Here is a 23,961-nt window from a genome sequence, read left to right as displayed (position 1 = left end):
ACGGATTCTCCAACCGGAAATCATTAGTGCTGGAATCCGCTTCGAGGGCGGCCCAACAAGCTACTATGCCTTTCTCCACTCCCTTATCCAAGTTCTACCCTTTCCTCGAGTTTCTGCCCAAATCATACCTCTAGAAGCATTTTCAGTTGGGATCACAGTAGCTTGGTCTAGACTTTTTAAAAAAATCGTTTCACTTGAGACCACCTGGAATAAGTTCCATCTAGAACAAGCGCTGTGGCAACATTAACAAGAAAAACACTCCTGTGCCCGGTAGGCACGCAGCGTTTGTTGACTGAACTCAGGAGGGCCGCGAGGGGGGCGGGTCCGGCTTCCACCCGGGCGGGGGAAGGAGGCCAGGCCGCCGAGCGAGTCTGGGCGGAACTTAACCCCCGCGCCCCCAGGGCGTCCCGCCTCCCGCCCCCGCGGCCGGCCCGTGAAAGCGGCCGGGCGCCTGCGCGGGCGGCCGCCAGGTGGGCAGGTACCTGGGCGGGGCGCGCCGTGGTTGGCGGCCGGGGGCGGCGGGCCCGGCACCCGGAAGAGCCGCCGACTCCGCGAGTGCAAGAGGGCGCTGAGCGGGGCTGCGTCGTGTGGACCCGGCCCGGGATGGACAAGCTGAAGAAGGTGCTGAGCGGCCAGGACACCGAGGACCGGGGCGGCCTGGCCGAGGTGAGCGCGCCCGGGAACCGGGCGGGACTTCCAGGCTTTCCTGGAAAGCCGCGCCGCGCCCGTGCGTCCTCCCGGCGGCGGGCCCCGCGTTCCCCGCGCCCCTGCAGGTGCCGCGCCGGGCCCTCCGCTCCAGGCGGTCGGCCTGTGCGTGCTCTGTTGCCCGGCGCCCCCTCAGCCCTCCCCGCCCCAGCGGCCCACTCGAGAGGGCGGCGCCGGAGCAGAACCCCGGGAACGCCCGCGGGGGCGGGCGCCGTCCCGGCCGGTCCCTCCAGCCCCGCCGGCCTCCCCGAGCTCCGGGGCCGAGACGGGCAGGGCGGGCGGGCCCCGAGAGCCTGGCGGAGGGAACCCGCGTCCGGGTAGGTCGCCTGGGCCTGGCGACGGGCCCGCAGCTTCCCCTGCTCGCTGCCCGGGTACGGCGGGGCTTAGTTGTCGGTGTGACACTCCCACCCGACCTTGGGCACCTGTCGTTGTTGTGACGCGTCTCCACCGCGGACCCGTGAACTCCCGGAGGGCAGGGCTCACTCTTGTTTCTCTGCGCCCCCAGTCCGTCCGTAGACGCGGCAGACGCCCAGCACCTTGTGGGACTGCCGGCGCGTGTTTGTGTGACTGTTTCGCTAGCGAGGCTGGGTCGAGCGGGAATCTGGGCGCTCGGGCCGTGTCTTCTAGAGCCACACAGAATGATCATTTCCTGTTTCGAGTGCTTTTTTTCGCTCTTGTTTTTGTTTTCCTTTTTGGATGACAGAATAACATTTTACTTTTTGGTGTGTATTCCACGGGCCTCAGTTTCCCCAGCTGTAAAGTGAGGGTGTTGAACAAGAGACTACGGCTTCTTTCAACTCGAAACCCACGTTTTCCTTCTAACTTTAATCAGTGTCTCTCGTGGTTTGTTCTCAGCATCTTCTTTCACCCACTTTGGTGGTTGCTGATTTTTTTCTGCATTTTGTATGATACTGGTACCCCCTCTGTGAGATCTCAGAACTTGTAAAGCTTACTCTCTTAATCCTCACTTTGAAGAAGCAACACTATAGGAATTGGAATTGAGTATCATAGGAATTGGGGTCTTATTTTTTTGACATTTCAAAACAGCTCTGTGGGTTCCTTTTAATTGGTTGCCTTTATTAGTTGGTCAAAGCTCAGGAGTAATTTCATGCATTTTTTTTGTTTTTCATTTCTGGCTTCTGTTATGAACTGCCAAGTCAAACCCCAGACCAGGCCTGAGAATACCCGGGTAGTTGACAGTCATGTGGTTCTAAAAGCATTATGCCCTGTGGACTGTCATCACGCTTTTAGGAGCAGCTAGGGTTCAAGAGAGAGACACTTTATCATCCTGAAGGCTCTTGGGGGGGAGTGTTGACAGCGAGATGATGCAGATATTATATATTTAGAAAAAAACCATGAAGCAGACGCGTAAGAGTGAATGATTAGTGCAGATTGAAGATGTAAATGCTGAGTTTGTTTTTACCTACAATGGTGCATGCCTGTGTTGGATGCAGTGAAGGGCTTTAAAGTGTTGTAGGCTCAACCACGTCTTAAATCTGTTTAAAAAAGAGTAGGTGCTGCTCTCTTGTGAAGTAGTGTTGTCCGTTTCCTCTAAGTGTGAGATTCCTGTTTTCATACATCATTGTGTGCCATTTCCTGAGTCCCAGACTCCTGGGAAACATCTTGTAGCTGGCTGAATTCATTTTCAGGATTGTTTTTGGCTTAATTTTTACTAATTCGGGCCTCCTTTAAAATGTTGCTATTGACTTGATTGTTTCACATTTCCCATGGCTTTGAAGCTGGCAAAGAGAGTTGTGTGCTGAAATTTCTGTTTTGTGTGGTAGGTTGGACTACGTGGCCTTATGGGCTCTTCAGATTAAATTGTCAGAGGTCCCGTAAGTGAGTGCTTTTCAAATTTTTATCCTTTTAATGTAAACAATAAAAGCACGGCTAGTTCTGTTTCTCCTACATATGAAACTGGGTATAAAAACGACTTGGCAGTGCCTCATCACCAATACCCTCCTGACGAGGTTTTTAATTGATACCTCACCTTCATAAATCCGCCTTCAACCTTTAGTTTTAGTGGGCGTATTTCTTTCTTTTTTTTTTTTTTTTTTTAAAGATTTTATTTATTTGAGAGCGAGAGAATGAGAGAGAAAGAACACATGAGAGGGGATAGGGTCAGAGGGCGAAGCAGACTCCCCGCCGAGCAGGGAGCCCGATGCGGGACTCAATCCCGGGACTCCAGGATCATGACCTGAGCCGAAGGCAGCCGCTTAACCAACTGAGCCACCCAGGCGCCCCTAGTGGGCGTATTTCTTAAAGTATAGGTTTTATTTTTTTCATAGAGGATTCCAGGGATGAGGAGGGAATGAGTGGTACCTGGTTTGAAAGCACAGGTATGAAGCAGTATTCATTTCTCACCGTCTTCTGGTTACCAGCCCTGTTTCCTCAAACAGCTTTTAGCTTTACTTCATTTTGGCGAGCACCTTTCTTCTCTCCACATCCCCAAGTCAAAGGGACCTTTGTTCCTAACTGCCAGTCAGACAGCTTGGGTGCAGATCGCCTGTAAATTCTAGCCAGGGACTATTTTAGCTACTCCGATTTCCAGAAGGTGCCCCAGCAGCCATGGATTTAGAGAGGCGTTTTATAACAACTGAGTTTGTTTTTATAAATTGGCAAAAAGAAGGGCTTAGCCTTCACTGAGTCCAGCCGGTGAAAGAAGTGCGATGACACAGAGTGGGAAGACACGGTGATGAAAGGTTATCTGCGCCCCCTCCCCCCATTTTGCCAACTAGGGTGACATCTGGGTGGAAATTCAGCTTGAGGGACTTGTGGAGCCAACACTTCCTCCTTTCTGAAGGAAGAAACCAGAACTGTGTCCTCTCGTCCACGAGTTTGATTTTTACGAGGACTGGAACGTGGAGACCATATTTAGTTCTCTCTAAATGCCAAGGCCAGCTCACACTTGACACTTAACCTTATGGGTTATCCTCTTCACACAAAAAAATAATAAAGGTCGAATCTCTTAAAATATCCCTGTTGGTGCCAAGTGGTGCTCAAGCCATGAATCCAGTCCAGTTCTGCTACGACGCTTTTCTCCCCGCATGCAGCTCACTTCTTTTTTTCTACCTGGCAAAGTAAGTTCTTTGTTTCTTGCATGAGTAGGAGTGGTGGCTTCTGATTTTATTTTCTTCTTGGTGGGAGGTTGACCATGTTAGTCAGACGGCTGACCTGATTGTGGGGGCTGCCAGTGCAGCCTGCTAACAGAGCGTCACATGGCTCATTTGGGAGGTGGGCTGTGCCTGAGCACGGAACCAGGTGGCCCGTCTGTCAGGTCCTGACACCCTGTTCCCACGGCGTGGTTACCATCCCCAATGGCGCCTTTCTGTGCAGTGTCCTGTGGTGCCCCGTGTTTCCGCAAGTGCTGTGTGTGTGGTGGGGGATTGCAGTGTCACGAGCCCACTTTAAATATGTGTGAACAGGGTTGCCTGGGCGGCTCAGTCGGTTAAGTGTCTGACTCTTGATTTCGGCTCAGGTCGTGGTCTCAGGGTCGTGAGCTCAAGCCCAGCGTCGGGCTCCATGCTGGGTGTGGAGCCTGCTTGGGATTCTCTCCCTCTCCCTCTCTAGAGAAGATAAAAAGTGTGAATAAATGTGGTAGGAGGAAAACCCCTTTTGATAACCTGCCCTTAAGACTGCCTTTCTCCTGAATGGAAATTAAGCCGTCTGTAGCAATGCTGGCCACACCCGGGAGAGCCGCCCTTCCTTCTTTCCAGGCGTCTGGTTTGACAGGAAGTTTGGAGACAGGGCTGAAGACAGGTCCCTGAGCTGGGAGCAGTCAAGGCCGAAGGAGTTGCCAGTCCGGTGTCCCTTGCAGCTTCTGCCACCGTCTTCGTTCATCAGGGAGTGGAAATGTTACTGGCAGCTTTCCCCCACTGCCGGAGGGAGACTGTGCTGGCCACACGAGGTGAGCCTGGTGTGAATACACTGGGTTGCCTGGGCAGGAGGCAGGACCTTTGGTCTCAGTGGCAGCTGTCTGTCCCCAGCCTGGAGCAGCTGTGGCCACTTTCATGATGTGGACAGACTAGGAAGGTCTCTGGCGTAAGTTCCGGGCTGTCCTCTTTGACACGGGGGGAAAACCCTTGGGAGCTACTTGCAGGCTCCCCTGTTCTAGCAGAGTTGTCTTGGGAAAAGTTGGCATCCTCGGAGCTTTACTCTTGGGAGGGGTTAGTTATGGTAGCGGAGAGTCAGATGAGTAGGGCCGTAATGAATTACCTAGGATTTGTATCATGCTTGCGTGACTTGGCTGATGCCAGCACCCCAAAGCTCGGCATGAATCGATTCAGCTCAGGGCCCTGACACAGATGAGAGCCTTAGTCCTTCGGCGTCTCAGAGATGCCGGTAGGAGTAGCTACTGCCCAAGTTGGGCTGGTTGATGTAGGTGACCATGCCCGGTGGATCCAGCCCCGAGTGCCGGCCCCCGACCGGCCCCCGTTTCCTGGGTCCCTGCCTGGCGGAGCTCATGGCTTTCTGGTTGTCCTTGTCCGGCCCGGGCTGTATAAGGGCTTGGGCTACTCTAGGGTCTACTGCCTTGCCATGCTGTGTGTGAAATGGTTTGTGCTTCAGGTGTAGAGTTTCCAGCTCTGGGGATGTTCACCTAGAGGCTCGGTAACCTCTTATCTGCTGCCAGAGAGGAGATTTGTGGCTGGATAAGGAGCCGGCTTCCAGGACTCAGGAGGGCTCTTGTAGCCATGAGTGAGTCGGATTCTTTGTTCCTGCCTTCCGCAGGTCAAACTCACACGCTCAATCTAATTATGTGCTTCCCTTGTTTCTGGTGCTTAAACATGCATATACGTGTATGTAATCCGTTTTTTAAAAATTTCAGGTTGTTGAGGCATCTTCATTAAGCTGGGGTACCAGAATAAAAGGCTTCATTGCATGTTTTGCTGCAGGAATTGTCTGCTCACTGCTGGTAAGATGTCCCTCCCCTCCCCTGGTCTTTTCCCCACCCTGTCCCTCCTTCCCTCTGTCTTTCCCCTTTTGTCCACCTCCTTTTCTCTTTCTCTTCATGAGATGCCTGGATGAGAGAGAGAGGGAGGTGCTGAGGAGGGTGGGGAGGGGACTGGGTGTCTCTGTGCACTCTTGGCTGTAGACTGTCGTAGGAGGGGTCCTCTGTGCAAACACCCTGTGCTTTATCTTCCAGGGAACTCTTCTGCTCTGGGTGCCCAGGAAGGGACTATACCTCTTTGCAGTGTTTTATACCTTTGGTAACATCGCATCAATTGGGAGGTAACAGGTGTTTCTTTTTTTTTAAATTTAACCATAGCCAATCACTAGATGGGAAACTGGGTGTGGATTGTGCTTGAGGGAGGTGAAGGAGGATGCTTTAATAGTTTTAAGGATTTGGTTTCTCACCAAATGTAGTTAAAATACATCATATCCAACTTTATCACATAAAGTTAATTAATAGTAAATGCTAAGAACCCTATGCTAAATTTCCTTTTAAAAAATTACTGAAAAGGGGTGCCTGGATGGCTCAGTTGTTAAGCGTCTGCCTTTGGCTCAGGTCATGATCCCAGGGACCTGGGATTGAGTCCCGCATCAGGCTCCCTGCTCGGTGGAAAGCCTGCTTCTCCCTCTCCCACTCCCCCTGCTTGTGTTCCCTCTCTTCTTGTGTCTCTCTCTGTCAAATAAATAATAAAATCTTAAAAAAAAATGTTTTAGTATCTTTTTTTTTTTTTAAGATTTTATTGGGTGCCTGGGTGGCTTAGTCAATTAAGTGTCTGACTTTGGCTCAGGTCATGATCTTGGGGTCCTGGGATCGAGCCCCATGTCAGGCTCCCCATTCAGCAGGGGAGTCTGCTTCTCTCTCTCCCTCTGCCCCTCCCCCTGCTTGTGTATTCTCTCTCTCTAAGTAAATAATAAATAATTTATTTGAGAGAGAGATTGGGTGAATGAGGGGTAGGTGGGGAGGAGCAGAAGAGGGACAAGCAGACTGCGGGGTGAGTGCAAAGCCTGACATAGGGCTTGATCCCACAACTTTGAGATCATGACCAAAATCAAGAGTTGGACATTTAACTGACTGAGTCACCTGCGCATCCCAGTATTTTGTATCTTAGTTTATTTTTTTTAATTTTTATTTTTTTAAAGATTTTATTTATTTTTTTGAGAGAGCGAGAGACAGAGACAGAGCATGGGGGGGAGGGGCAGAGGGAGAGGGAGAAGCAGACTCCCCGCTGAGCAGGGAGCCCCGCCTGTGGGCTCCATCTCAGGACCCTGAGATCATGACCTGAGCCGAAGGCAGATGCTTAACCAACTGAGCCACCCAGGCGCCCTTATCTTAGTTTATTTATTTTTTATTTTTTATTTTTTTTACAAAGATTTTAATTTATTTGAGACAGAGAGAATGAGAGAGAGAGCACATGAGAGGGGGGAGGGTCAGAGGGAGAAGCAGGCTCCCCGCCGAGCAGGGAGCCCGATGCGGGACTCGATCCAGGGACTCCAGGATCATGACCTGAGCTGAAGGCAGTCGCTTAACCAACTGAGCCACCCAGGCGCCCTATCTTAGTTTATTTTTGAAATCTCCTGGGATAAAGTTACTGTTGAGGTTTTATATATGAGGGAACCGTGGCGGCCCGTTTTGCATGCTGCAGGTACACAGATAGCCCAGGTCAAGTGCAGTTCATGCTTCAACCACACTGTGTGCAGACAGCAACAGTCCTGCTCCCAGCTGGGAGTGCTGGCCTGACTTCGGCCTACATGGCCGCCTGGAACCTGAACTCTGTGACCTTTCCTCTCCTGCCGCCTTCTCTTGTATCTCAGTCAATGGCCTCAGAGTCCTGGGTGTCCAAGCCCCGGCGGCCCCTGTTATTACTCACCATGGCTTGGTGCCGACCCCTTCCTGGCTCCTTCCTCTTTGTCTCCGTGGCTCTTGTCCCTGACCAGGGGACTCACGTGCTCAGTGACTAAGCCTTGATCACACCCTGGGCTGGGCTCTGAGCGCGCACAGACATTGCTGCTGAGGTGGAGCCCACCAGTCGGCCAGACAGACAGACACGTGAACTGATAATATAGGGCATGGAGAAAGAAGTGCTCAGGGAGGGGCAGCTGCTGAGATCTGACCCGGGGAGCCAGGGAGGGCTTTCTAGAGATGGTGATACCTGAGCTGCTCTTAGCTCTGGCTCGTATCACTTCCCATCTGAACTACCACAGGATTCCTCTGCTGGCTTCTCTGTGTCCTTTTGTGTCCCTCCGGGCCATTTTCAGCATTCGGTTACAGTCCTGGTTCACTTTCTTTAGCGGTACCTCATTTCCGCCACAGGTGCGTGCATGCAGGAGAGGCCCTTCGAGATGTGGCTTTACCCAGTTCCACTCCCCAGCCAGGCCGACCTGCATTTCCCCAGACGTCTTTGTGCCTATTCTGGGGCTAATTTCTCTGCCTAGAATGCTGCCCCATCTGAATCTCCCTCTTTGTGCCCTACCCCCCTCATTTTGGTGAATTCTTGCTCATTTGTGAGGACTTGGCTCAGAAATCACCACTCCTATGAATCTTCTCCTCGTTACCTCTCCCTACCCCCACCCAGAACAATGACCTCTTCTTTCATATGGGACTCTGTATGTCCCAAATATATTTTTGTGACAGCACAGATAGCATTTTATTACATTGACTTGTTACAAGTCTCTGAGCCACTTGACAAGGGCTATACGTCTGCCTTACCTGTCCCTAATTATCCCCAAACCTAGCTCTGTTTTTGGCTGGAAATGTTAACCAAATGATTGAGTACACGACTCTGGCTACCTTCTAAAAACTTAATTTATGAATGCTTATGATAGTGAATGCTGGCTCTCAAAGATGTCTCATCTCGCCTCTAAAGCCCTCTCAAATACTAACTTTTGGAGGGTTTTGTTTTGGGCAGACAGTGTAGGTTTAATGTTGAGTCTATAAATAGAGCATAAGTAGAGGCGTGTGTTGGTTAGTCTAGAAGAACTATTTAGCAAACCCTGATAGGGTCGACTCTTGATAGCACTGCCTACAGAAGTACTAAAGGGAGCAAATGATTATTTCCAGGGTGTGTCTAGGAGTTTATGGCTTTACCTATAATCTGTTACTTTTTTTTTTAAAGATTTTATTTACTTATTTGACAGAGGGAGAGAGGGTGGGAGGGAGGGAGAGAGCACAAGCAGGGGGAGTGGCAGGCAGAGGGAGAAGCAGGGAGCCCGATGACGTGGGGCTGCATCCCAGGACCCTGAGATCATGACCTGAGCCTAAGGCAGATGCTTAACCCACTGAGCCACCCAGGTGCCCCTATAATCTGTTATGTTTTTGTATATATGCTGCATTTAATTTTTAAGGCCAGTCTTGGCTCTTGCTTCTTGTTCAGTGTTGGCTAAGAGCGCAGCTGTGAGTTCTGGTTGAAACTTAATGGTACTTCAAAGAGAGGTAGACTAATTTTTAAAATTTCTGTTTTTACCAAATACCCGGTAGCTAATGCTAAAACCCTGGCTGTTACAGGGCTTTAGGGGTGAGCCACCTGGGACATTTCTGTCAGGAATCTAGAGACATGACAGACCTAACCCTCGGGTTCGGTGTGAGGATCTGCCTGAGTTACTGTCCCACACAGCCCCCTCTCAAGTTCCGTTCACACTGAAAGTGCATGAGGGATGCCTTTCGGAGCTTTGGATCCAGTAGATGGGGGTTTGAATGCTGGCTCTTCAAGTTCCTAGCTGTGTGATTGTGGATAAGTAAATGAGCCTTTCTGAGCTTCATTTTCTCATCTCTGAAATAAGTAAGTGTAATAACATCTAACTTACAGAGTTGCTGAGGGATGGAATGAGGTCAAGTATGTCCTATCTGGCATTTAGCAAACACTGAACAAATCATAGATGATATGATTGGTAGAATTATTCTCTGGAGACTATGAAAGAGAGTGAAGCGCTCTACTTTTTAATATCAGCAACCTAAACCTGTCATATGGATGAATGGCTTGTGTGTGTTTGCCTCTCAGCACTGTCTTTCTCATGGGGCCGATGAAGCAGCTGAAGCGAATGTTTGAGCCGACGCGTTTGATTGCAACTATCGTGGTGCTGGTAAGGCCTCCCTTTTAGCCGCACTTGTGAAATGGGACTTTTTATTTCTGCGGCATGGAGTTTTTTTCGTCTTTAACCTAAAAACCTCTTTTCTTTTTCCTTTCGTCTCGACTTACTCCGATGCCCGTAACCACAGAGGAGACATAGGGAGAATTCTGCGTCTGATCATTACGCCCTTGGTGTTTCAGTTGGTGTTCGGGTTCTGCCAGCGCCTGCCCCCCCGCAGTGGGCTGCTCAGAGTAGCCACACTGATGTGGATGAGGTCGTCCTGGACACTGGGGAAGCCACACACAGGCAGAGCTTAGAGGGAGTGACTCAGAAACACAGGCTTCGCCCCCTGGAGTGGGTGTCTGGTCTCCTGGAGCGGGCTTGCTGTTCCCTCCGCATTATCTGACTCATGTTTGTTTCCATCCATATTTCTGATGCGGGTCTGCGCTCCTCGTGGCCCCATCTCTCTGTTCCCTGCTTGGACAGCAGTGCCTTCAGCTTGTCCCACCCTCCTGTCCTGTTGGTTCAAATGCCCCTTCCTCCTCTGGACTGCTGCCTTCCAGACCACATTCTCTGGCCTTTGGTTAAAATTACCTTTATTGCAACATTTGGGACTTGATCAGTGCGCTTTTAGTTTTAGTTTCAATTCTGTCCATGTTGTTTGTTCAGAGTTCTGTTGTGAGTTCTCTAAAGCCGTGACCACGTTTGCTGTTGATTGCATATGCACTGGCCCAGTGCTGGCCACAGAAGAAATACTTGGGGCGTGTTTATTGAGTAGTTACTCTATAGATGGACAGAGAGGACGGGCATGACCTGCAGCTCGAGTGCCATTGTTCTTGGCCAGCCCTGGGATGTAGATGGTCCGGACAGGTCTCTTTTAGAAACAACTTTCTAAGAAAGGACTCAGGGAACGTGTTAGGTGACATGTAAACAAATAACCGACTGCCTGATGTCTCGTGTTACTCTTCGTCCTTGCTTGCCTTCTCTGCTCCAGACGCAAGTGTTTTTGGCAGGGGTTCAAATACAGAGCTGTGTGTTCGACCAATGTTAGTGCGTTTGAATGAAAAGATGGATGGATGAGGGGTGGACCAGGTTTTATTTTCTGGGCAGAGAATTTGGGAAAATTTGAAAGTTGAAGAGGATCCATTTCTTTTTAATCTACATCCGATCTTATTGGCTGGTTTCATTTCATCGGGATTTTAACTCTTCTGCTAAACATGGGTGCTCATGTGGGTCCAGCGCTTTGAGAGGGAGGACAGCTTTGGTCGCTGTGATCATCACAGAATCTGGTTACTGTGTGGGGATAAGTCTTGTAAGTTTGCCAAGAATGGCGAAGTCTTAACAGTATTTTTCTCCGTGTTGTCACTGTATTAATTAATGTTTTTCCTCTCTCTCTAGTTGTGTTTTGCACTTACTCTGTGTTCTGCCTTTTGGGTAAGCGTGGATTTTCATTTTCTTGAACCTTTTTGGCTTGTGCCTCTTGTCTCACACTGTGCGGTAACCGTCCATTTTTCTTTCAGTGGCATAACAAGGGGCTCGCGCTCATCTTCTGCATTTTGCAGTCCTTGGCCCTGACGTGGTAAGTGATGTTTTAGTCTCCTCCCACGTCGCTGTCTGACTAATGCAGCGGAAGGAGATAAAATCCCACGGGGTGCGGGGGGAGGATAGAAAAACATAGAAACTTTTCAAGTTAAGAATTCTCAATTATGCAAGTGAAATCAGACTCCAGAGCGAAAAGTCTGTGGACTCAGCCCCGTGTCCAGTAGATGGCATCAGTGGTCTTGGGTAAGGTTGGCGGAGGCTGTTTGCCTGCTGCAGTGTTTTTTTTTTTTTTTTTTGCGGTGCTCTTGGTTGATTTTGAGATGTCATAAATGTTATTCAGTCACTTCTGTCTGGTAGGAGCAAGGACAGTGAAGTATTATGGGGGCTGGTAGAAAGAGGCTTGTGAGTCAGATAGATGTTGAAGGAAGGCGAGTGGTGAGAAGTGATGAGCTGCATTTGTGATGGGATGGATGATTTAGCTGAAGCACAAAGAGGGAATTGTCAGCAGGAGATGAGGGACAGTGAGTGATGAAACGGAAAACCACGTGGCTGTGGGCAGCGCGATTGACAGGTGCCCTGCAGGCTGTTGGCAAGACCAGGGGGTTGTAGCTCAAGAGCCACGCATAGGGAAAGGGGCGCTGGAGATGTCGTTACTGGGGGCCGCGGATGGGGCTGTAGTTTCCGGTCCAACATCAGAGTGAGAGCGGTTCTGGCAGGCATGAAATTGATGGCTTCTGAGATGTTGCTATATTCCTTCCAGAGTTTATGAAGGGATGAGGCCTGCCTGAACAGTTTCCATAGAGATGTGCTCATCTGCGTCTGAAAAAAAAAAATGTTTTCTCTAGTGCAAAGGAGACAGGACTGAAAGTTTTAAAGCCTCTAAGGATCAACTGCACTCCTATGTGGTAGAAATGGGGCTTGAGGCTGCAAGCTGAGCACCCATCCCTCCCTTTAGTCATTTGGGACTTTTGAATAAATACACTTCTCAAATGCTTTTTGGAATTTACTGTGTTCACAAGTAAGTGAGTTTTGTACATGGGGAACGTAAGAAGAATGATGGCCTGATTTTAATGACACACATGTTTTGGAAATAGGTACCAAAAGACCTGGTTTGATGGCTTATATTTCTATTTTGGTTTTTTTTCTCAGGGGATGAAATTGGTACTCAAATGTACATGCCTTTTTTTTTTTTTTTTTTTTGCTTATAGACTGAATTTGAAGCCAGTTTTCAGAGGTTTAGCGTTCACATGGGCTCAAGCAAATGGCAGTATTCGCTCCAACACTGACTATGTTGTGTTTTTCTCAGGGCTGGTCCTTTAGTGTTGTGGCCTCCTCCCTGCATGGGCCTCCCTTGGGTGAGGGGCCTGAGCCAACTGGGATCAAGTTATCTTTGGGCTTGGGTTCTCAAAGAATACATAGCTTGCTTATATTTTCATCCATAGTATAGTTGGTAATGGGTTTTTTTTTTCTTTCTGTTCTCTTTTCTCTTCTTTTAAAATTAATAGGAGCAGAGCAGAAAATTATCCCATTCGGATAGAAGTTCATTCTGTTGAGGATTTGTAAAATATTAGAGGATAGCTGATCTGGGTTTTATTTAGTGTTGTTTTTAGAATAGCGCTCTGTGCCATCCCGATATGTGGGATCTGCTGACCCTGTGAGGCTGAGGTGATGGTTACCTCCACATGGGCCTTTTGCCCTTCTTCTCTGGCCACTGATGACACCCCCCCCCCCCCAACCTGTACGTGTGGCGTGGCGTGTGTGTTCACGTGTGTATGTGAGTGTGCATGGGTATGCGTGTACCCCCCACGCTGAGGAAGGAGAGGGTCTGGGCCCATCATGGCAGGTGCCTCACGGCTCGGGGCCCATTCCTTCCAGTGATTCCCTCCATCTGATTTCGTCTCTTGTTTGTTTTCATTGCAGGTATAGCCTTTCCTTCATACCCTATGCAAGGTAAGACTGTGTTTACTACTGTGACTTCTGTCACTTGGGGATGATGGTGTGTTTGCAAAGGGCCTTTGTTTTGAGTGCTTTCAGAGAACACATATTCTATCTTCACTGAAGTTCTTTTAGATAAAGAGGTTAAGTGTCCTATACCTATTTTATAGATTAGTAAGCTGAGGGTCCTCTCCACCCCCTCCCCTCCCTGCAGTACAGGGTGATAGGCATTGGCCCAGGACCACCAGTTCCAGTGGCATGAACATTCTCCTGTGATATGTAGTGCGTATGTGCACCCAATCACTCTTTGAACTTGTAGCTTTGCGGAGATCTTCTTTTTTTTTTTTTTAAAGATTTTATTTATTTATTTGAGAGAGAGAGAATGAGAGAGAGCAAGCACATGAGAGGGGGGAGGGTCAGAGGGAGAAGCAGACTCCCTGCCGAGCAGGGAGCCCGATGCGGGACTCGATCCCGGGACTCCAGGATCATGACCTGAGCCGAAGGCAGTCGCTTAACCAACTGAGCCACCCAGGTGCCCCTGCGGAGATCTTCTTAAAGGTGAATATCACTCTAGTATCCCTGAGGAGGAGGTGGAGGGATCCAAGCTCATGCTTGTTTTCTTGCAGTGTCCCATCGATGAGAATGTTCCAGAAGAGTTTATGAAGGGAAAGTCAACAGGGCCAGGACTCGGAGGACCAAGGTTTCCTAATTAGCAGTGTGACCTTGGGCAGCTCACTGGACCCCTGTGGCCTGAGTCTCAGGGATAAGCAGAGTGGGCTGGGCCAGGTCATCCCCAGAGGCCCCTTCCAGCCGCCACACCTCCTTTATTTATTTATTTATTTTTAAGATTTTATTTATTTATTTGACAGAGAGAGACACAGTGAGAGAGGGAACACAAGCAGGGGGAGTGGGAGAGGGAGAAGCAGGCTTCCCGCGGAGCAGGGAGCCCGATGCGGGGCTCGATCCCAGGATCCTGGGATCATGACCTGAGCCAAAGGCAGACACTTAACAACTGAGCCACCCAGGCGCCCCTGCCACACCTCTTTTAATTGGCCCTTTCAGGGATGGGCCTCTCAAAACTGGCCATGTAATCTTTGCTGACTCTGCTCTCAGGCAGTGGTTTAATTTCCATACATCCCTGTCATTACCTGTAACTAAAAAGCAGCTTTTCTTTAGCTGTGTTGAGAAGATGAAAAATTGCATGGGAGCTGGGGAGGAAGAAGAGCAGGCTTGCATCTTACGTGCTCAACTCCAGTTGAGCTGCTGACAGTGATTTGAAGATGCTGGGGAGTGTCAGATGAGAAGTTCGCAAGCTCATCACAAGCTGCGTGGCTTGGGAATAAGTTCTAGGGGGATAACAGGAAGTACTCTGCTGACCAGCCAGTTTGGGGGGATGGTGGCTTGTCTGAGAAGAGTATGGGTAGAGCTGTCTTGGGCAACTAGGTTTTTATGTGAAATAAGCCAGAACCTATCATCCCTGAGCATCCAGTGACCTATTTATCAGTTTGCCAACAATTTGAATGTATCCTCATGCCGGTACCAGTTCCATAATTTTCAGGGTCCAGTGCAAAACGTAAACGTGGGCTCCTTGTTAAAAAATGATAGAGGATTTCAAGATGGCAGCCTCAGAGCATTAAACCAGAGGCAGAACCCTTGAAGTATGGGGCCCCGTGAAACTGCACACGTCTCTGACCCATGAAGCTGGGCCTGCTTGGTGCCATTCTTCAGAGCTGCAGACTTGACCTGGATTGGCATTTATAGAACTTAGGCCTTTCCCACAGTGTTCCACAGGAATAGTGGTTACATGGTAGAAAAGGGTTCCATGGTCAAATAAGTTTGGGAAGGGGTTAAGCAAAATTAGATGGGTTCCTTGTTATGCAGCTTTCCAGGTCCTTTGATAATGTGTGTTGTTAGCTGCCATGAGGAATCTTTTTTTTTTTTTTTTAAAGATTTTATTTATTTATTTGACAGAGAGAGACATAGTGAGAAAGGGAACACAAGCAGGGGGAGTGGGAGAGGGAGAAGCAGGCTCCCCGCTGAGCAGGGAGCCCGATTCAGGGCTTGATCCCAGGACCCTGGGTTCATGACCTGAGCCGAAGGCAGATGCTTAACCAACTGAGCCACCCAGGCGTCCCCGCCATGAGGAATCTTATTTGGTTGTAAAACTCTTTCTTGTGCAAAGCATCTCCTGAGACTACAGTGTAGAGCTTATCTTAAGAAGTGCTGCTCTAGAATTATCTTACTGTTAAAGCACCATGGCCACCCATGCAAATGCATTCATTTACTTCTCCCTCCCTCCGTGACTACCAGGATCCTTGGCGCAAGTGCAGCTGGGAGCAGAGGGACAGAGTCGGGGTGGGGAGCCCTCGTACTAGCCACACGGGGTGCCTCAGATGGCTGTGCTTGCTTGAATAGGACAGTAATTGATCGAGCACCCACTCTTGCATGCTGTGCAGTGACTTCTGGGACAGACCTAACAGCAGGTTAATAAGTACTCCGTCACTACAGAGAGTCCCCTGTGCTTGGGAACTCCTGCAAGCTGTCCCTTAGCAAGTTCCTACTGTTTGGAAGAAAGGCCCGAGTGACTACCCGATCTGATGTTTTCAGTGCATCTGGTGATTCCGGTTGACATTAAAGTGCACAGTCCTGTGTTCTTGGTTTCTGATAACCTCTACTTTCTTCTGGTCTTTTCCTTTGGTTATCATGAATAGCTGTCTGTTATTTGATACCTACTCTGTTCACTGTATTAATTCCTGCAGTTTGTCTTTAGGGTAAGTGGGACATCCCCTTTTACAGATGTGGAGTTTAGAACTCAGTAAGACAAATCACTTGCCCATAGTAATACCGCTAATGTTGAAGCTGATGTTTGATGCCAGGGAGCTCGGCCCCACAATCTAGGTGCTCTCTGCCCCGCAGGATGCTACTCTGGGTGCCCAGGATATCTACAGGAGGGTCTTTACCACTTACAGGGGCCTTTGGGGTGATGATCTCCCACTGATGTTTGTGTGTTTTCCTCCTAGGGATGCTGTGAAGAAGTGTTTTGCTGTCTGTCTTGCATAGCACATGGTCAGTTGTGCAAGGCTTTGGAAGGTGCCGTGGACGGAAGCTGGTGGACAGTTTTGTAAATACCTTCTAAACCTCTGTCTTACAGACACGTGCCTTTTCTCTTGCAGCAGTGTGTTGCTTGTGATCTGAACATTTGAGGGTAGCTTTTGGAGGCATTGTTGTGGTCTCAAACCCAAATGTCTGTAGCATGGTATGAGAGGTGGGTTCTGTTATCTCATGGGGTAGATTATTCCTCATGCACCTGTTCCCTCTTTAGATGAAGTGTTCCACTGAAATTTCCTAAATAAAAACCTTGTTAAGCAGCGGCAGGTCAGCTTGGGAGCCAGGGCTCTTCTGGGGGTGACAGGCAGCCCCATCAGAGCTGGCAGGGGTACGGTCATAAGGGACAGGGTTTGGGGGTCTACGGGGACTTTGTGGACTTGCCCTCAGCATGGAGAACCGCCCCCCCCCCCCCCCCCCGCCTCACCCAGCGTGGACGTGCTTCTGCTCTGGGGTCTGCCCCCCCGACAGCTGCACACAAGCCCGTGGAGAGCCTGCTCATAGAGTGACCTGGGAAAGGAGCACTTTTTGGGGATATGTGTTGTTTTTAAATCTGCACGTTGGCTTTGTTCTTCTGATTCCACACCTGAGGATGGAATGTATCTTCTGACATTCCGTGCACTCTTTTTCTCTCGGGGTTTTCTTTCTTTCTCCCCCTCCACGTAGCTTTTCTCATGGCCTCCTGGAACTGGACTGGGGACGAAGCATGGACAGAACAGACACTGTTTGCTTTTGCACAAGAGCTGACGGGAGGGAAAAGTCTTGCTGCTTTCCACTCTTTTTTTTCTTCCCCATTATTTATTAATGTTGCTTTTAAACTGATTCTGTTTTCTGTTCTCCCCTGGAACGGGGCCAGGGTAGAGCGGTGGGAAGGCAGAGCCCCATTGTGGGGCCCATGGGAAGGAGGCACGCCTGGCTAGTGACCTTTCAGCGGTGCCAGGGTTTCCACCGGAGCCTGCGCCACAGCACTGGGGGTGGGACACCGTGGGTGGCAGGGGGCGCGCATTGCAGCCCCTGCCTCACCACGCATGGTGCTTTGTGCCCGGGATTCTGTCTGGTCCCACAAGAGCCTGGTGACGAAGTGGCGATGGTTATCTCACTGGGCAGTCAAGGAGATCAGACTCAGAGAGGTCAGCAGATTGCCTCAAAGCCACGGTTGGTGGCAGAACTGGGCCCGGAGTCTGGGCGCCCCAGCTTCAGTCCCCTCCGTGCCCCCGTGTTCCCCGGGCTGGCTCTGGAGGCGCCTCCTCTGACTGTTCTGCCTGTTCTCATCAACCAAGCCTGTGCCTTTTCTGCTCCCAGTCCCTTTACGTCACTGCACTGTCTCCTGCCCAGTTTCCCTTTTGGGATGCTTCCTCCTGGTTCTGTGGGCTCTCCGTTGTTCGATTGTGTGCCCTTGTAGCTCCTTGCTGCCTGACCAGCATAAATGCCCCATCTTGATTGCCAGAGTTCTTGGCATTGCGGGGCCTCTGAAGCAAGCCCACAAGTGAAACCTCTTTGGGGTTGCCTTTCTGTTCTTACCCAGGTCTAGCTGGCCCGCTCGGGTTCTTGCTCTGGAACCTCCACACCAAAGGCTGTGGTCCACGTGTCGTCTCCTTGCTTGTGGCCAGTTGCTAAGTTCTTTCTCCTGTTGCAGCTGAGACCTCAGACAGGCTAGCCTTTTCCTCTGAGCTGAGGAGCTGTGAGCAGGTCTGAGAGGGCCAGAGTGAGGAGGCAGTCTCACCGGGTCCTCTCTAGGCTATGGAGGGCACCCTGGCTTATCCTGAGGTTCCTAACCTGCCTTCAGCCAGGAAGGGAAATTATGTGCTACCCTCTGGCTTTTGTGGAGTTCTTTTACATCTGAGGCGTCCCTCGGAGATAGCTCAGATCTTGGAGGCGCTCTAGAAGGGGGCCCAAAAGAGATCCGGCGTGTCCATCGTGCCCTCTCGTAAGAGCAGGTGTGGGGCTAGCCTGTCTCTACGAGCTCCAACCAGCCTGGAGTAACTAGAAGGCTGAACCCTCTGGCCCTTTGCAATGTCTGGACTTGACATTGTGGGACATGAGGTCGAGGTGCCTTTTGCGATGTCACCGGGGCTGTGTAGCATAGTGGTAGTGCATGTGGGCTCTGACGGCACACAGGTTTGGGCGTGAGTTGTGGTTCGGTCACATACCGGTGTCAGGTTGAGCAAGTTACTTAAGCTCTGGCTCCCTTTAAAGACAACAGAGGTAACAGCCCCTGCTGGATCACTCTCCATCAGTGAGCTGTGCGTCAGGTGCTTCGCCTGGAGCCCAGGGGACGGAGACGGTATCTCATGAAAAGGAAGGTGTTATTACTACGTCCCAGAAGTAACCGATGACCTTTGAAGGTGACAGGTGAATGTCTCTGACCATTAACTTACCTACAAAATATGTATCGAGCATTATGCGTCCAGCACAGTACTGTTGCCACGCCTGGTCTCATTTAATAGTCACAGTGGCTTTGCAGGCTGGTGGTCCTGTTTGCCTTGCTGAAGAGACGAGCCGCCTCCGGGAGGGTAGGTGTCCCTCCAGATCTCACCAGTAGAGGGCGGTGGTTCTTGCGTTAAAGTGCCTGCTTTGCCCTAATGCGGGGCCTGTGGCCAGTTTGCACAGACCGCTCCAGCCAGGACACTGTGGGCAGCTTTTGGATGATCCTGCCATTCGGGATCTTCCAGACTCCTGCATTTCCCTTCTGCCACCTCACCCTTTGGTTTTCCCTGCTTGTTTTTGCCTCCTGCACGGTGGGAGAAAGAAGAAATCCATGTTAAAGCCGCTGAAAGCTGTTACCAGGCAACAGCGCTAGTTTGCAAGCACCGTGGTGGGCGAGAGAGTGGGGAATTAGGGTTCAGACCCTGCGGCTGGCAGGCTGGCAGTCCCGTCTTGCTCCTGCAACACCCCCCCCCCCGCCCCACTGCTGGGGGAAGGAGAGGGAGAGGTCGTTGCGTTCTTGCAGTGAAAGGAATCATTCAGGCGACTCCCGCAGCGTTGCGTACTCCCTGGAGGTGAGGTGGTGCCTCCAGCTGCGTGTGAGGCTCCCTCTGTGGGTGCTGTGTTGGGCGCTGCGCCGCTCCCCAGGCCCAGACAGCTGTCTCCCGGGCCCCGGAGCCTGCCGTGTGACTCCCTGCCGCCCGTGTCCCTACCTGGGAGATTCCCCTTCTGCCGACCGTGCTCACGGGCAACTCTGGCTGCCAGATCCTGTGCGTGGCCATGCACCTGGCCGCTGCTGCCCAGGCCCGGCTGGAGGTTCCGTGGGAAAGTGGGACACCATCCCCCGTAGGGCATTTCCACTGGGTTGACGATCTCAGTGCTCCTTCATTCTGTATGGGGACTTCCGGGGGGGGTATCCCCCGACTGCCCCCTCCCTCCTACCCTAATCAGGGTACGCTCAGGGAGCAGGAAATAAAATCATGAAGTGCATCTAAATAAATTCCTTTTGGACACTTGCATTGAAGAAGATGATTAAGAAGTGGGGCATACCTTGAAAAAAGGGTGTGGGAGGTACTGGTTTAGCTGCTGCTGCTTTTGACAGCTCCAGGAGAGTGACAAGTGTGGCGGTGTGACGGTTGGGGCAGTGAATTAGGCAACTGAGCTCAGCCCGTGGCTGTGCATTCCCTTTTCTGTGGGGCAGCCCGCACCAGGCCCGCCTTACCTTCTCTTCCTTAAGACATCTGACTGGAGTCAGCTGCAGGATTACAAACTAGTTAAAAATTCACAACCCACCCTTGACCCTCATTTTCAGCAAATAAATGAAAAAAAAAAAAACCCATGTTTGCTCAATTTTTGGCATAGTTTTTTATTTTATTAGCACCACGCTCTAACCAACTGAGCTAACCGGCCACCTGCTAGTTTTTTATTTTAAAATTTAAGATTTTTTAGGATGTTTTAAGGGGTAGTTTTTTGCAGATAGCAGTTTTTAAAAAGCTAACAGACCCACAACTGAAGTTAAATACAGATTTATATCTGAAACTCTTGATAAGATATAAAAAAATTTAGATTTAGAATTTTATTTTGTTTTTTTTGGAAATTCTTGTTTAAAAAGTTGGGAGGTTAAATCATGTGACTTTAAAGTACCTTCTCATTCATAGTTTATGAATTTTATGAAATTCTGAGATCTTGAGCATTTTCAGTCAAGTAAAGAGAAAACTGTTGTGCACTTTATTTGATCCCAGTTCCCTCAAAGATAGGCTGCTTAGTTCCACTTTGGGCTATTTCCAGGTCTACCCCAAAGGCGTAGGTGACACTCCCAGGTCCCCGGTACACTTAAGCTTTGTTGTGGGGTGCTCAGGTTTCTGTTGAGCAGAAAGGCCTCGCGAAGCTTGGGCCGAGATCTCGCACTCGAGTTGGTGAGCATAGCCCCGTGAGGCAACCCTTGGCTAATGTACATTGACCACATAAAATTCCATTCTCTCGAGCAGGAGCCCATAGGCTAATAATGGGCTTAGAAATGCACAAAATTTTTCTCTGGGTGGGATGAGCTGAGGGCAGAGAAGATTGAGTTCACTAGGCAGGTGCTGTATCGTCCTCTCGTGGACCAGACTTGGCTATTTGAAATGAAAAATCCATCCACAGCATTGTAGTAAACAGCTAATGCTGAGGTACGTGTTTACAACATACTGTAAACACGTGTTTACTACATGTGATAAATAGTACGAAAAAACCCCATACATCACAGACAAACATTCCCTGATATAAGTGGGCTGCCTGGGCCTTGTGAGTTACCCTTTACGACCAAATGAAGACTGGTATCTAGGCAGTTCTCTGTCGAACTTCCATACTGCCGGTAATGAGCCTTATTCTAAGTACAAGCAAACCTTGTTATTTGTAAAATATCCTAAAGGAGAAGCATGGTTTACATTCAATTTTGCAGTCTTTCTGCTACGAGAAGTGTTTATTTTGCTTTTTTCAATCTGTTTACTTGATGTAGCCGCTTTGAACAAGGAAAGGAAAAATTTAAAATCCTCTCAACTCTGTTCTTTTGCTGCTTTTGTAAATTCTGATTGTGAAGTTGGGGATAAAGATGTTCAAAAGCCCATGGAGAATTTACATGCCTTCAGAACATTGTGCCTGTTCTAATATGATGAGCTTTTAAAAAATACTTTGTTAAAACATGAATCAGTTTTTGTAGTTGTACAGAGATATTCAACTAGTTTTGAGTGCTGGTGATTGCATAACTGAATTTTGTATATCCAAAAATATATTCTTGTGTGCTACTTTTCCTACCTTGAGATTCTATTTAATACAACAAATGTTTTCTTTTTACTGATGCATTTCAAAGAGAAAGAATTTTGCTGGTAATTAAGCTGTTTTTTTCCCCCAAGACATCATAAAACTGTTCTTAATTTTTCTTGTTTTGCTTTTTGTTTCCTTCTCAATAAATGATAGCATTATGATCTTTAATAAATCTGGTATTGTCTCTTATTCATATTTGTTTTCCCAGGAGTCACTAAACCAAATGAAGGTTGTATGACTACAAGAAAAGACCATGTCCTTATTTTGCAATCGTAGTATGTAGCATGCGTTGTAAACACTTAAAGTTGTTTTTGAGCTAAATTGGTATGTAGTCCTCTCTTTCCAGTGACGTGGGATAACAGGGTCTAAGTTTTGAAGATTTTTGAAGGTAAGAAATGTCAAATGTTTTATTTTGGAATATTCCTACACACCTGCTTGGTTTAATCACTGCATAAACTGGGTTGTCAAATTAGTATAAAGTTGTTCATAAGATTTCCATATTCTTTTAATGTTCCAAGATTTAGAGTCAGGCCATTCTTTCTCTGCTGATACTGGTAATTTGTATCTCCTTGCTTTATCTTGGTCAGTCTGGTTTGGGGTTTATGATTTTATTGATCATTTCAGAGACAAACTAGTTGAAAAGATTTGAACAGACATTTTACAAAAGAAGTATATGAATGGCTAGCATACACGTGTAATATATACTGTATTATCCTGTAAGTTAAAAAAACAGGTAAAACCCAACTCTAGACCAAAGCTGCATTCTTAGGTGGTAAAATTATATTGAAAAGTAGGACGTTATTTGCATAAAGTTAGGATAGTGATGGCTTTTTGAGGTATGGAGAGGTTTAGTGATTGAGAAGGGACACTGTGGAGGGGGACTCTGGGGGATGGTTGTCCTATTTTTTTTTTTTTTTTTGAGAGAGAGAGAGAGCTTGAGCAGATGGTGAGGGGCAGAGGGAGACAGAGTGAGACTCTCAAGCAGGCTCCATGCTCAGTGCAGAGCCTGACATGGGGCTTGATGCCACGACCCTGAGATCATGACCTGAGGCAAAATCAAGAGTCGGATGCTTCACTGACTGAACCACCCAGGCGCCCCTGTCCCATTTCTTGATCAAGTGGTACTTACAAGGTGTTCACTCTGATCAATCATTGCACTATGTTTTTTTTGTGTATGTGTGCTTTTATGATGTGTTATATTTTATAATAAACCTGCTTTGGTTTCATTGCTTTTCACTATTGTCTTTTTTTTTTTTTTTTTAATTTAATTGGTTTCTTTTCTTACCTTTATTCCTTCTTTCCTTATACTTACTTTGGGTTTAGCTTAACTCTTGTAGCTTTTTAAGGTAGGAGCTTTAAGAATTGATTTTAGATCTTTTTTTCTTTTCTTTTTTTTTTTTTTTAAGATTTTACTTATCTATTTGATAGAGAGAGAGCACAAGCAGGTGGAGTGGCAGGCCAGAGGGAGAGGGAGAAGCAGGCTCCCCACTGAGGAAGGAGCCTGATGTCGGGCTTGATCCCGGACCCTGGGATCATGACCTGAGCTGAAGGCAGCCGCTTAACCAACTGAGCCACCCAGGTGCCCCTAGATCTTTTTTTCTAATATAATTTAATACTACAAATTTCCTTCTGAGCATGGCTTTAGTTGCATCTCACAAATTTTGATACGTTTTCATTTTAATAAAGTACAAAATGTTTTCTTTTTTTCCTTTTTCCTGTTTACTACCATCTACCTCTGGACTACCTGCTCAGTCCCAGCTCACCACCCTGCCTTCCCTCCCCTCTTCCTCCCCCTGCCTCTGGCTTCACCACGTCCTCACCTCCCCTGCCTCTCCTCCCCTGCCTTTCCCCACCCTCCACTTACACCTCCCACCCCATCTCCACCCCCTACCCCTCCCAATGGCCCAGTTCAAAATACTTGATTTCCTTGTGATTTCTTCCACCCATTGATTACTTAGATGTGTGTTTAATTTTCAAACATTTGGGGATTTTCCAGATACCTATTACTGGTTTATAATTTAATTCTTTTGTAGTCAGAGAACATATTATTATTATTATTTTTTAAAGAATTTATTAGGGAGGGAGGGCGAGAGCATGAGTTGGGGGGGGGTGGGGCAGAGGGAGAGGGAGAAGTGGACTCCCCACTGAGCAGGGAGCCCTAACTCTGGCCTCCATCCCAGGACCCTGAGCCGAAGGCAAACATGTAAACCGACTGAGCCACCCAGACGCCCTCAGAGAACATACTCTAAATGATTTCAATCCTTTAACATTTATTGGGACTTGTTTTAGGCCCTGCATATAGTCTATCTTGGTAGATGTCCCATGTGTATTTGAAAAGAATGTGTATTCAACAGTTGAGTGGAAAGTTCTAGAAATACCAAATTGGTTGACGGTGTTGTTCAGGTTCTAACCATACTGAGTTTGTATACTTCT

General features: G+C 48.7%; 1 protein-coding gene across 1 annotated transcript; it reads left to right on the top strand.

The window, feature by feature from the left end:
• Positions 1-479: 479 nt before the first annotated feature.
• SFT2D2 (SFT2 domain containing 2) lies at positions 480-16,565 on the top strand. Its single transcript, XM_021682829.1, has 8 exons — positions 480-666; positions 5,531-5,617; positions 5,849-5,934; positions 9,651-9,732; positions 11,119-11,154; positions 11,241-11,299; positions 13,183-13,212; positions 16,218-16,565. The coding sequence occupies exons 1-8, from the start codon at positions 604-606 to the stop codon at positions 16,255-16,257; spliced, it is 483 nt and encodes a 160-aa protein (XP_021538504.1). The 5' UTR covers positions 480-603; the 3' UTR covers positions 16,258-16,565.
• The last annotated feature ends 7,396 nt before the right edge of the window (positions 16,566-23,961 follow it).

Source organism: Neomonachus schauinslandi, chromosome 6 (genome assembly GCF_002201575.2).
Source record: "Neomonachus schauinslandi chromosome 6, ASM220157v2, whole genome shotgun sequence".
NCBI classification, from domain to species: Eukaryota; Metazoa; Chordata; class Mammalia; order Carnivora; family Phocidae; genus Neomonachus; species Neomonachus schauinslandi.
The sequence above is the reverse complement of the archived record's forward strand: the minus strand, read 5'-3'. Positions and strand labels throughout refer to the sequence as shown.